The sequence below is a fragment of the Etheostoma cragini genome, chromosome 17 (genome assembly GCF_013103735.1).
Source record: "Etheostoma cragini isolate CJK2018 chromosome 17, CSU_Ecrag_1.0, whole genome shotgun sequence".
In the NCBI taxonomy this organism is placed as follows: domain Eukaryota; kingdom Metazoa; phylum Chordata; class Actinopteri; order Perciformes; family Percidae; genus Etheostoma; species Etheostoma cragini.
The window spans coordinates 13,014,115-13,027,765 of NC_048423.1; the positions used below are offsets into that span (position 1 = coordinate 13,014,115).

General features: G+C 39.6%; 2 protein-coding genes across 3 annotated transcripts; one reads left to right on the plus strand and one right to left on the minus strand.

The window, feature by feature from the left end:
* Positions 1 to 1,544: 1,544 nt before the first annotated feature.
* klhl31 (kelch-like family member 31) lies at positions 1,545 to 5,638 on the minus strand. Of its 2 annotated transcripts, none has more exons than XM_034897965.1 (3): positions 5,535 to 5,638; positions 3,380 to 4,585; positions 1,545 to 3,283 (listed from the first exon to the last, which is right to left on the minus strand). In XM_034897965.1, the coding sequence occupies exons 2-3, from the start codon at positions 4,552 to 4,554 to the stop codon at positions 2,551 to 2,553; spliced, it is 1,908 nt and encodes a 635-aa protein (XP_034753856.1). In that variant the 5' UTR covers positions 4,555 to 4,585; positions 5,535 to 5,638; the 3' UTR covers positions 1,545 to 2,550. The 2 variants fall into 2 exon arrangements, with proteins under 2 accessions (XP_034753856.1, XP_034753857.1); XM_034897966.1 differs by having other exon boundaries at positions 3,380 to 4,582; positions 5,535 to 5,631.
* A 968-nt stretch (positions 5,639 to 6,606) lies between these two features.
* eloal (elongin A, like) lies at positions 6,607 to 12,200 on the plus strand. The gene is made up of 11 exons (XM_034897960.1): positions 6,607 to 6,771; positions 7,659 to 7,715; positions 7,816 to 7,928; positions 8,024 to 8,966; positions 9,039 to 9,147; positions 9,226 to 9,393; positions 9,480 to 9,577; positions 10,538 to 10,718; positions 10,914 to 11,025; positions 11,557 to 11,663; positions 11,863 to 12,200. The coding sequence occupies exons 1-11, from the start codon at positions 6,694 to 6,696 to the stop codon at positions 11,922 to 11,924; spliced, it is 2,028 nt and encodes a 675-aa protein (XP_034753851.1). The 5' UTR covers positions 6,607 to 6,693; the 3' UTR covers positions 11,925 to 12,200.
* The last annotated feature ends 1,451 nt before the right edge of the window (positions 12,201 to 13,651 follow it).

Here is a 13,651-nt window from a genome sequence, read left to right on the forward strand (position 1 = left end):
TCAGCATTCTTCCCACTGACCTGTAGCAGACGGTTGCCTGTAGCAATGCTACGTTTGTGTACGATCGGGAATAGCGATTTACAGACAAGTGAGGCAGAAATCACCAGAAAATGTGGTCAGCAGTGGTTGTACCGTCTGTTTTTGGGAACATGTATGTAAAATAAGGCTAAGTCCTCATAGACACATTTGAAAATTGGATAATAATAAACAATAATGGACACTAAATTCTGTAAATTCCTAATCAGTGTTGGGGGAGGGGGGGGACTCACAGTTTCTAAAAGAACATTAAAAAATTAATTAATTAATTAATGTGTCCTAAATTAAGATGTTCATAGTCCATAGTTTTTTTTACACCTGAGCATTTCGTTCGTGCTTTTTGTTCCTTTTTGATTTGTTTTCTTTTGCAAGCCCTTTTCTGAAAGACAAAAGGAAACACAGGACAAAGCGTTATTTTTACTACAACAACCACCACAAAGCTATTTGGGTCCCCTGTATTATCATTTCCAAACCACAGTAATAAAATGAATGAGTCATGATTACTAGGCTACTGAAGAATGGGAAGTATCAGCTAATCCGGAGTACCTGGATGCAACATAAAAGCGCAATAGTAATAATGACACAGCACTCGAATGTATTGAGAGGGTGTGTACTGCACATTCATGGCTTAAACAAGTTATTCAGTAGTTAATGCAAGTTCATTAACCTCTGCCTCGAATGAGGATGTGGTTTAACTATCAAAAATCTTTCTGGTTTCCATTAGACTGAGTAAGAAAGTGCTATATGTTACCTTACTAATCTTTCTAAAGGTGTAGCCCACAGAAAGAACAAAAACACAAATAAACAAATCTCTCATCAGGTAAGGGTGCATTACAGATCTGCTTTATGAAAATTCCCTACATTTTACAAAAGGCTTAAAAAATAACGTTTACAGTTAGAATTGGCATGAAACCGGTGGTGAATTTGAAAGGCTTCATTTTTTGGGGATTAATGAACTTGAAGAGACACCACAAAAATGTATTGTGCATAATGTTATGGTAATTAATGTATTCATCTGGCTCATATAACATTCTAAAAGCCCTATTTCCTCGCTCCCATAGTGTAAAGTATTTTTACTAGGGTAAATGAGCAGAAGCTCAAATCTTTGTGGTTTTACAGTTATAATGCTTAACTACAAAGAAGAGGCAGACCTAAAAGCTACAATTAGCTGTAGGAATGTATTTTTGTAAATACTTAAATATGCGTGAAGCCATATAATACACACATCTCTTGGCTAGACATAAACAGATTTCATACTCTTTGACACCACTGAGGATTAAAGACAAAAAAGTACATACCTCATGATTTAATTGGGAAATGTAGCCCTCCAATATTAGTCTTGTGTTCCTACTGGTCCTCAATCCTGCAGTAGACGATAATTTATGGTGCTTAGAAAAAATATGAATAAGTGTCACATAAGTAGGCTTTACTACGTTTAGAAATTTTAGCTATGAACAACAACAAAAAAGGAAAAAGATTTTGAATAAATGACGATGGCTCAGGGTAGCTTACACTTCATCTTTTTAATTTAAAAACAAACAAACAAAAAATTAAAAATACATGAGCAGTCAGGGAATTCGTGACTTCCAGGAAAGCTCAGGCTGACATCGTTCCCAACTTACATTTTTCTTTTTACAAAATAGTTTATTGCTGTCACATCTTAACCCATTCAACCCTCATCATCCCAACATTTTCCCAACAGAATCCATTTCTTTGCACTGCTAGTGTTTATGACAATCACACATCATACAACACAAACCACTGAGTACTGTATGTGAGACAGAGAAACTGCAGCCCTTCTAGGTAATGTGTTTAAATTCCAGTACCTACACCGGTAGGTAGCTGATGCTGACACTAATTCCAGCTCATTGTCTTGTTCAAGTATCTGAAAATCACAGTAGCTATACTTTTCATAATTAAATGTCACAAAATCCTTTAATCCTTTAACAATAAGGACTGGGTTGCAAACAAACAACACATTATTGTTAATTTATTTTGCACTAGGTAAAAAAGACAATACTGTTACAGATTAATCCTAATAACAGCAGTGATTTTGCATTTTTAAACCTTTTATTTGAGTTTTAAATATTAAAAATGTATAACATTAAGCCTAAATTTGCTATAGAAATATAACTAATGAAATAATTCCAACTAAATTGGCCCCAAAGGTACGTTTCTGTCTAAAACTAATACAATCGGTTATTCCTATGTCCAGTTTGTCTCTATCATAAGCATTATCTGACCTTAATGATGCCAATTATACTGATGATTAAACTATAAATAGCTAAAGGCTTCCATTTCCTTCTGATGAATGCTAAAGAAATCCAACAAAAATGTGTTTCTATGTAAATTTGTAATCCTTGCATTTTATACTTTTTTTTCATCTGGAGAAAGTTGGGGACCATTCAAACATCATCTTAGCCCCCCAAAAAGGACTAACGGTAGAGTTTAGAAGTATGATTTATGCAATAGAAAGCTTTAGACATGTAAACTACGTTATTGTTGTCTAAACTTTTATATACTGACTGGTGCAGAAGACACTGAACTAGCTCTGGACTCTCGTGTTTTCCGCGTGGGTATGGTGACAACACAGCATGAAATGCCGACTGTAGCTTCTGGCAGTTCATCATCCTCAGTCCATTCATTGAGATCAGGGTTGAAAACCTGAATGCATTTCTTGTACTTCTTCTCGCCTTCGTTCCAGCCTCCGAGGAGATAGATCTTGTTGTTCAAAATGGAAATACCAGCCGTGCTCACCCCTGTGCGGAGAGGCGTGCAGTAGCTCCACTGCCCACTGTGAGGGTTGTAAGACTCTACGGCGAGGACGTCCACCCTCTCCCCACGACCTCCCAACTGACTGCCACCGATGACGTACGCTCTCTCTCCCACGGTGGCCGCGCAGTGCCATCCTCGAGGTGTGCTCAGGCTGCTTTTATCCTGCCAGGTGTCAGTGGAGGGGTCATAGGCACACACAGCCCTGGAATAGGTGTTGTTGATGTAACCTCCGGATACAAGGATCTTGCCATCGATGAGGGAGCTGCCGTGACAGCAGCGAGGCACCTCCATGGGAGCTTTCATCTGCCACTGGTTGGAGGAGGGCACATAGCACTCCACAGAGGCCTGAACACCATCGCCGTTTCGCCCTCCGATGGCAAACAGGAGGCCATTGAAAATGTTGAGGCTGAAGTGTGTGCGCCTCTGGATCATGTTGCTCATGTGAATCCAACTGTTGAAGCGTGGGTCGTATCTAAAGAGTGTGTGAGAGGGATTTACAGTTATGTTCCAACTCTTTACAAACTTAACTGACAAATTAAAAAGATCAAACGGGACAATTAGTCCTTACCTGCAGAAGTTGCTAACGGCATGTTTAGCCTGGTTTCTTGCATCATTCTGATCCTCACCCCCTGCCACATACAGGAAGCCATCCAAGACTGCCACACACTGATTGAAGCTCTTTGCTGGCATTTCAGTCAACTTATTCCACACATTATCTTCATCCCTGTAAAGAACGTCTTTGCTGAGAGATTTCTCTGTCAAAGCAGGTCGACCACCAACTGTTAATATCACCTTGAGGCCACCGCGCACCTTGGTTCTGCGTGACTGGAGGATGTTTTGTTGGTATGGCAGCAGATGGTAATTCATGGCATCAACAAGGAGACGGTGGCACTCAGGGTCTTGCATCATTCTGGGCGCAGTCTGGACATGATTCACCAGGTCTTGGGCGGAGATAGTGCCGAAGCGGATGAGAGTTAGGAGATCTGCCGCATACTTCAACCTCTTCTCGTCAAAGTCCAACCACTTCATGGCAATCTGGAAGGCTGTGACCTCGGAAGGAAGATGCAGGGAATCATCTGACAGGAAATCACTGATCTGCTCATAGGTGAGCTTCAGGAACTGCTCCATCTCAGAAAACTCTATGAAGTTCTCCCGCATGAACTTCTGAGCCGCCTCCTTGGTTTCTTTGAGGTCATAGGCATCAGCGATGTTGGCCACATACATGCAGTTCTCCACGCTGAGCTCCTGCATGAGGAAATCACTGCACATCTTCACTAAGGTACCAATCTGCAGCAGTATGGCTGCAGCAATAGTGCTCCCGATGCTGTACAGCGACAGGGTCAGCTTTCCTGAGTATGCGTATGTAATGGCTGTTGCAAGGCCGACGGGTGAGAGATCGTTCAGGTCGATCTTCTGTAAGCACAAATCCTTCTTTAAGATGTTTCGAATGTACTCGCTGCAGGAGGCCATGACAACCTTGTGGACATCAAATGACTTTGACTTGGTGGAGACTGTTAGATCGCAGAGGAAACTGTCCTGCCTCATGGTGCTCAAACCCTCCAAGAGATTTGGGGCATAAGCAGAATCATTAACTTCGGTTGAAATGCAGCTGAAGCCGTTTCCTCCTTCCAACAGAGAGTTAAGTCCATTGATCTTGTTGATTGGACTGTCCTCGACCATTATGGTCATTTCATTGATGTCTGTTTTATTCTTTTTCATCGCCTTATTCTTTTTGGGTGCCATGACTGTAGCAGAAGAACACAGCCCAGAACTTCTGAAAATGTACAAAAAAACATGTCAGAAAAGGGCAAGATGATGCACAGAAATGAAAAAATAGATACATTGTGACAAGAGCAACTTGTGACAGGTATGCTTGTAAAGAACTGTTCTAGATTCAATCTGGTCCATCAAAGTTTTAGTGATTTAGCTGGAAATAGAAGGGAGTTAGGGGAGTGCACATTCACAAGATTGGTCCCTAAAATAGCCTACAATGTTTAAACTTAATTTTGAAATGATATCATGTGCATGCTGTCTTCAGTCAGTTGCCCTTGTATCATGTCTATGTACTGTTCCTTTGCCCTGAACTAAGCAATAATGTTACTGTACACTGAACGTATTGTATCCAAAGGAAAAGGTTTCTTATTTTGTGGAGTAAGTGTAATTTATTCAGACTAGACACCTTTGAAAACATGCTTGCTACAAGCTGATGCTGGAGCGAGTGAGTGTGTCAACATGCCCCTCTTTGCATCTGTCACAATTTATCAGCATGTCCAGGAATAGCAACGCTGGACGGCTCACCCATTACGTTCCTTTTATAGACTTTGAGACATGAGCACCAGGCCTCATGTCCTCTGTCAGTTTAAGTTCAAATTAGGACAGATTCATTTTTTGTCTTTCTCTATTTTCTTTAATTGTTGTAAGCTTGTCCTAAATAAGTCTGCAATGAACACAATACACAAGACAATAAAAGTTTCATTAAAAGCAACTCCTCACACTATTTACCCAGAACCCAAGAAAACCTGAAGCTAACTGTCACCATGGCTATGTGTAAAAACTAATTTTACAAAAAGGTCGAGAGCTTTTGGCAACTTATCTGCCTTTTAAATCCCAAGGAAGTGAGAACAAAAACATTTTCTGAAATGACGCTGAAGCATTAACTGCACCAAATTACCTTTTCATTAATAAAATGGCAAATCAATCAAGCACGAGAAAGCTCGACTTACCTGAGAATTGAAGCTGATGCTGGTGAAGGAGGAACTTGTGCCTCCAGTTACTGGAGCAGGAGAGAGCGAGCAGCAGTCACCCAGGCTGAAAGAGACATGGAGTTAACTCCTCCTCTAGGGGAGTGTCAATCAAAAAATTGTGCAATGCATGTGGCAGAGGAGAGGGACTATTACACCCCCTCCCCAACATATGTGTCCCACAATAGCCTCCAATCAACTGATGTCAACAAACTGTGGGGCCTCAACCTATACCCTCAATGGGATATCATATGAAGAGTTTCATTTGCATTTTGTTTAGAAAAAAATGGAGATTATATTTTAGTAAAGGAAGACACAACTTCTTAACTAAACTATGTTTAGATTTTAGTTTTACATTAGTCAAGTAAAACAAATGGAAGCAAAAATGAAAATGGTTAATTAATTCATTGCTAAATCTTATAGGCAATCTGAATGGAAATCAGCCAGCATCAATTTAGTAAAATAATGAAATAGAAAATGTAAAGAAGACACTTGAAGTCCACTTTATTGTGTGATGTCCTGGGTTTACCAGAATGAGTCCTCCAGCTGTGTGCAGAGGATATACAAAAGTCAAAGGGGGCAAACTGAAAAAAGGTCAATTCCGCAGATTGACAAAGCGTAAGAGTGACCCCACCAGCTACTGTATGTCATACTGGATGGTTAGTTTCTTGGCTGATGTGTTTCTTGATGAAACCTAAAAGGTGTTTAATTGTTAAAATTGTCTCAAAATTTGTTATCAACAGTGTACTAAGAGTCATGATCATATGCATTTCTTTAGAGAAATTCTTGGAAGAGAGCAGGTTTTTATTTATTTATTTCTGCTTTGAAAGATGATAGGCTACATCTCTCTTTTGGTTTAATATGCACATCCAAAGAGCCACTAGTTGCCCTAGAGGGACATGCAGATTTTAAGACACTTTAAGAAAGTTTTCTTTAATAGGCTATTTTAACTTTCTTCTCTATAGCAACAATGTGTTCATAAATAATAATGTCTTTTTTTTTGGTCATGTATACAGCTACACACAAGCTTAATTGTTTTATCATTTGTAAACCATTTCTGTCACCGGCTCCGCCCATTATATTAGTGCCATCAACGTCCGCGCGCTGCCGGTGTGTAAACGCTTGCACGTGAATCACCGTGATGGCCAGCAGCTCTGATGTGGTGAAGAAAGTCAAGCGGTTCAAATTTCAGCTGACGGACACAGCAGAGTCTGCTACGGTAGATACAGAGATTATTATTTCATTGCACAATAACCAGACCAGAGCTAAAAGAGAAGCGTTTTTGCTTTTAGGGAGAAAATCGTTTGCAATAGTCTATGTGCCAATACTCCTAATATTCAATACAATTGCTCCAGAAACATTAGTAGTGGTTCTTAAGTTTTTTTTTGTTTGTTTTTTTTTTTTTTTTTTTAAAAGCCCTACTTTATTTGTTGGCTAAACAAATTAAATTATAGCAAATCCACAGTGTCATCTCCGTCAAAATGTTTGAGCAATAAAACATACTCTCTACTTGATTTTGCCCGTCTTGATCCTTCCAAGCTTCAGACCGGATGACTGAGAGCTGTTTCAGTCAGTGGCATGGTTGCTGCTGCCACACAGCATTTTAAGTACTCCACTGTGGGGGTCAGGCTGTTTTAAATGGGGAGGTTCCTTGCTGCTAAAATTGGCAACTCCTCCAGTTGTTCAACGTATGGCTGCTGTCCATCATCAAAGTAGGCCGGGGCGCTCTGCAGGCCTGTTTTGAGTTGGTTTCACTCATAGATGCACTTATAAATTGACAAATGTTTAAATTGGGCTAAAGTTAAATGTGAATAAATAGCCTACCTAAAATCCAACCTTAAAACAGTGTGATAGGTCTAGTGAGTCTTTACAACAACCAGCAGCTTCATATATTTATAGTTGAGAGTAAAAGGAGCAGCCTAGTTGGGTGTGTGAGGTTCCATACATAGATTCAGCTCTAAATGCACAATCAGCAACTGTGGTGATCCAAAACCAGGACTACCATATTTGGCATGTCAGGTTTTGCTTGATTTGTGTTATCCTAAACATGCATGCAAACCACGTTCAAGCACACTAACCTGAATGTGTTAATTAATCCTTTTCTAGGTTGTGAAGATTTTGCAGAAACTCAAGGATCTAGATATCACATTAGACGTTCTTTCTGTGAGTCTCTGTAGTAAAGAATGTATTTTGTGTTGATACATTTGCTTTTGAATTTCTGATGATAAATTCAATTTTCTTGACTCGTCTGCATATAAATTAGGAAACTGGAATTGGCAAAACGGTTAACTCCTTGCGCAGACATGAACAGGCTGGAGAATTGGCCAAGTCACTAGTTAGGGGTTGGAAGAGATTGGTCCCTAAGGAATCCACAAGGTGATGTATATTTTTACATTTATTTTGTTTTACATAACGGTGTACTGTTATATTTGTGTTTTAAGATCTTAATCTTGAGTGTTTCCTTGATGCAGCTACAATCAGGATGCATCAGAGAGTGTGTCTGTTAAAGACAAACAGGATAAACAAAACTTGCCAAATAATGGAAGTTCGACCATGGACGATTCAAACAACAACGGCTCAGCGTCTCACGGAAAGAGCAATTCTACAGACGAGTTCCTCTTCAAAACCGGGAGTGGCAGAGCCTATTCAGAGAAACGATTTGAAGAACAGAAAAAACACAAGTACCAGAACGACAAACAAGAAAAAAGTCAACAAGAAAACCAGGATATCTGTAAGAATGTCTCGAAAAAGAACATTGAAATGGACCAAGAGGATCAAAGGAACAGCTCATTTATCTCCATGAAGAAGAAAGGTGACGAGAGTAACAGAAAATTAGGAGACACAGATACTTTTCTTGGAAACAAAAACTCAGGGGACTCTCATCAGAAATCCTGCTCTTTTTCTATGAAACAATTGAAAAACAGCTCTGATAATGGAAGAATTGGGTCGGTAAGAGAGTCAAATAGGAAACTAAAAGAATCATTAAAAGAAGGCAAAGAATCTCCTTTGTATAAATCTGGTGACAAACACTCAAAAATGTTGAAGCGGGCCAATGTCAAAGATAACCAATCTTCAGAAATATCGAGGAGCCCAGAGCCCCAAAACAAAAAAAGTAAAAGAACAACTAAAGAGAAGCATGTCACTATAAAATCCAAACAAGAGTCTGAAAAAAATAAAAAGGCCAAATTAAAGCACAAAGACAAGCGAGGTGGATCCCAGGGGAGCCCAGAGGAGCCCTCCTTGTCTTTTGAATCGTGCTTGAACTACGACTTTAACGTTTTTAAGAGAAAAGAAAAATCAGGAGCGAAGAAACCTCCCAAAACAATCAAGACTGTAAAAGAAGAAGTAACAAAGTATCCTGACATTAAACCTTTCAGGTCTCCTGTGATGTCTACAAACGTTACCTCTCCAACAAGGGTATGTTCGACAATGCTTTAAACATGCAGGCCACAGTCGCTTAAATTTGACCAATAATCCTTCATATTTCAGAAGTTTAAGGAGGCGGTATTGGAACTGATTCCGTTTACTATTCCTTTACCTGCTGTTCTGCCTGAATGTGAAAAGCCATTCAGTGTTGAGTACTTTGAGAGGAAAGGTACTGTATTCATAACAAATACAGATTTATTTATAGATTGCTGATTTTGTTCTTGACAATCCTTCTTTTGTCTTAAAGTTGAGAAGGAGCCCGATTTCTGTGACGTCTCTGAGGAGTCGGCAGTGTTCACTGGTCAACGACTTAACAAAAAGATGCAAGTGTACTCCGGTGCCAAGACCGTCTTCCTCCCAACCATGATGAGCCTTCACCAGCAGTGTATCCGCACACTCCAGAATAATATTAACTGTGAGTTAAAGTCCAACAAAAACTTTTTTGCTGATCAGTCTGTCAGTTTGTTGGATTCATATTTACATGCAGAGATTTCTTCTCAGTGCTTTATGAAACTGGCGGAGTCCCTTTTGAAATCCTCGAGCCGGTGCTGGAGAGATGTACACCGGAGCAGCTGCTACGCATTGAAGAATACAACCCAGTAAGAATGTGAACATGACTAAATTTAAAGGAAGCACATGCTTAGGGGCCACTTTATTAGCTACATCTGCCTAGCATTGCACTGGGTCCCCCTTTTTTTTGTCTAACTATATTTTCATAAAGGAAAATAACCGGGGTCTTTAAAACCCAAGGGATTTAGTCCTTTGGGAGTAAAGTATGAATGTAATTAATGCATCTTCCTATTAGACGTCTTGTGTACAAAGTTGACATTTTAATGAACGTTGATGGCAAGTCTTATGTAGAATGTTGAGTGGAACAGTAACTTAAAGCGACAATTTAATAAATATATTTTCTCTTACCTGTAGTGCTATTTATCAATCTTTTTTTTTTTTTTTGGGGGTTGAATTGCCCAGTGTTGGAGATTTCATGGCCATAAATATGTTCATCTTCTCTTGCCTTTATTTAATGGATTTAGGTGGCACTCGACTTGGTGCTCAAAGTGCCCAAAAAGTACAATAAAAAACTGAATGTCTCTTTCCAGAAATCATTACCTAGTTACTTAAGATAATTCCCACACCTGGTTGTGAGCGGTTTCATGTAGGAACTATTTTCTTTCAATTTTTTTGCACTTTGTACACTGCGAGCAAAGTGTCATCTTTTTCCATTATATTTAAAATAACGGAAACTTTACTAAATCTCAGCTACTCACACCAAAAAAAAGTGGATTGATAAATAGCAATACTAGTAAGAGGACAAATTTGTATTTTTAATTTTGAGGTTATTGGTCTCTTCAACCTCTGACTCTGTAGTCACACTTTATGTGGTGAGATATGAAGGCTGAAGGCTGTTAATGTGGCCGCTGAGTGTATGTCAATTTTATTATAAATTCTTTATAGGTTTAGTAAAACTAAACCTTGTAGACCTTGGGTAGATCAGAATTTAGTTTGAGCGCACAGGTGTGTGTTTTTTTTGTTACCCTTGTTATTGTTTGTTTCCAAAGATTTACATTGGAGAGACGGACCACCTATGGGGAAAACATTGTCAGAGGGACTTCAAAGACTCCAAACTTCAGGAGTATGAATCCTGGAAAGAGATGTACGTCAGGCTGTCTGAGGAGAGGGAAAGGAAACTCAAAAGACTGACAAAAACCATCGTCTCGGCACATTCAAGCAAACCCAAAGGTGTGTGTGCTGTCCACTGAAACTTGAAGAATAATCTTTACTCTTTTTGTGTTGACCACTGTCGAAAACCCACTGTCAAAAAAAACTCATCAGAACAGTTGAACATGACAAATGCAGTATTTTACTGTACTTTAGAAAAGTACAGCTTAGTCCTAATGTTCTTTACACTGTGACACCATTATTTTATTTTTTTAGGTCGGCAGGTGAAGATGGCCTTTATCCACACTGTTGCCAAGCCACCGAGGGATGTGCGAATTCAGCAGGAAATTCATGGAACTGCTGTACAGCAGCCTCCACTCAGGTGCAGGTGGGTTTCATCATCTAAATATACCGAAATATCTACACAGTTTTTTGTGTTTGTGATTTTGTACATTTTTCTAAATTGTTCATGAATAATCATTTTCACTATATTGTATCCTTAATTAAAAGGTTACACATCCATATATTATAAGAGCCAAACTGGGGCATTGTTGCACATTTTCCTTAAAACATGAACACCTAGTAAGCCTTATGCATGCTCCTCTTAAGCATTAAAGCCCTTAACTACAAAGGGATCACTCAACAACAGCAGCTTAGCCGGGTCATAACCTGCCGAAGACCTTGTAATAATGCTTGTTGGGGGAGGTTGGCCAAACAGGAAATGGATAACTTGTTTTTCTCTGGTTAGAGACGGCCTTAGGTCCCTTTTGTTGGCAACTGTCATAACATAGGATGTTATTCTCTCTAACTGTCGTGTAGGTGGAGACTCATTTTGGAATTTATGTGTTATTATAATTGTTTTGTTAATAATTCTGTTGATTTGAATTATGCACTGTACTGTTATTTCTTTATATATCAGCGTCAAGGTTCAGGACAACAGACCAAGACAGAGTTGCAATGAGCCCAGCAGATCCAGCAGCACCAGTTCAGGGACAACCAATACACAAGACCCTCGCAAAAAAACAAGTGAGCTGACCAGAGTATTGTAGAAGCAATGTTATGTTTGCTACAACTTTACAAACCGGTCCAACTGTGTTTTTGGTCTAGTAATGTTTATCACAGGTCATAGCTATACATATAGATTTAACTTGTGTAAACCTCATGGTTGACCTTTTTATTTTCCTTTATCCCCCATTCCACCCCTCCACCCCCGTTGTTCACACAGGAGTTGCTCCAATGATGGCAAAGTCCTTAAAGGCATTTAAGAAACAGCTGGGACGCAGATAGATGCTCTTATATGATCTTGATATTTGCAGTGTGTGGATGTGGGGAAAGTGCACTCTATCATTCATTAACTTTGGACTGTTCACCTTAGATTACTCTGTTGTTTGTCTAAATATGCAGACATTTGCCATGATCTTTTCTCTATAACTGTGAATTGTCTTTACTATTAAAGAGAAAATGAAAAAAAGAAAATTTGATGTGAGTTGACATTTTGTCTTTAAGTGTGTTTGCTCTAAACAAGTTCATTCTGTTGAGCATTTGACGGGGTGTGGCTCCCTCTAGAGGATATAGAGAAGGGTATTTATATAAAAAAATTGTCTCGATAAATGTCAATGATTTAAAACTAGTGTATTTTGACAATATTCTCTTACTTCTTAAAACACTAAACTCAACAAATAAAAAGTGAACCAATGACAATATTGTAAATAATAAAGGATAATTGTATTTTGAGTTTTTCATATCAAATGGTTTATGTACATTTTGTTCTCATCAATCTGGTTTTAAGCCCAAAAAACTCTAAGGTGTTGTCAAATTATTCCACAAAATGAAGAGAATGCAAGTCCTCTTACTGTGATTCCCATGAGGTTGTCTTTTAAGGGACAAGGCATCTGCTGTCTGTCCTTTCTCAAGGACCAACTATCCCGAGGCGTTCCCTGGTCAGGTTGGAGATATAACCCCTCCACCTAGTAATGGGTCTTCTCCAAGGCCTCCTACCAGCTGGATGTGCCTGGAACACCTCTCGAGGGAGGCGCCCAGGGGGGCATTCTTACCAGATGCCCAAACCCCCTCAACTGGCTCCTTTTGACACGAAGGAGCAGCAGCTCTACTCCGAGCTCCTCTCGGGTGACTGAGCTTCTCACCCTCTCTCTAAGGAAGACGCCAGCCACCCTCCTGAGGAAGCCCATTTTGGCTGCTTGTACCCTCAAGGACCCTTCCTGTCTATATATATATATATTTTTTTTTTTTATTCAACAACAATTTGAGACATGCTGCAGCCTTCAGCCTTGAGACTGCATCATCAATCCATCTTCATGTTTTATTTATTTGTATGCCGTGAGCTGCTATTTCTCATGGGGCTTGTTAATGTGTCTTACTGCTGAAGGTTTGTAATGTTGACTTTAAAGAGGCTTATTTCTTGTGATGTACAGTAACTGAAGTTTAGAAAAGGATTGATGGTTGCGAGTGAGCAAGTGTGTTTTCTCATGGATCTGTTTATATCTGTTTACAGGGCAACAGAGACATACTTATTGATCTTTTAAAAAGTGATTATATTAATTGCTAATACTCCAAATGTCTAATAGAAGTAGAGAGCTATTGGCTAAGGTCCAAGCTAAAGCCCTACTAACCTTGGAAAAAGTGCCAAAATTACAGCATGACAGCCTTCCAGGAAAACGCGCACTGGAAGTGTTGCCATCTCTGCCCATACAGCCGACAAATTCATATGATGCTAGAGAGGAAAGGATGTCTCATCCCTCATTCCTCTCCCCTTCCAGGATTTCCTTGTGTCTCTCTTCTGCTTCCTCGGTAGGATGCGAGGAAGGGAGGCAATTAAAGAGAAATGAGAAGGTCCTGGGGAGTCACAATAACAAGGATGGATTACCAACTTGGCAACGCTATAGCAATAACCCAGGGGCCCCACAAGCCCTTTGGTCAACATGTAGCAATTGGTTTGTGGTATTGCTGTTTGGTGGTAACTTTGTTCGGATATATATAATAGCATTACTTAAGCG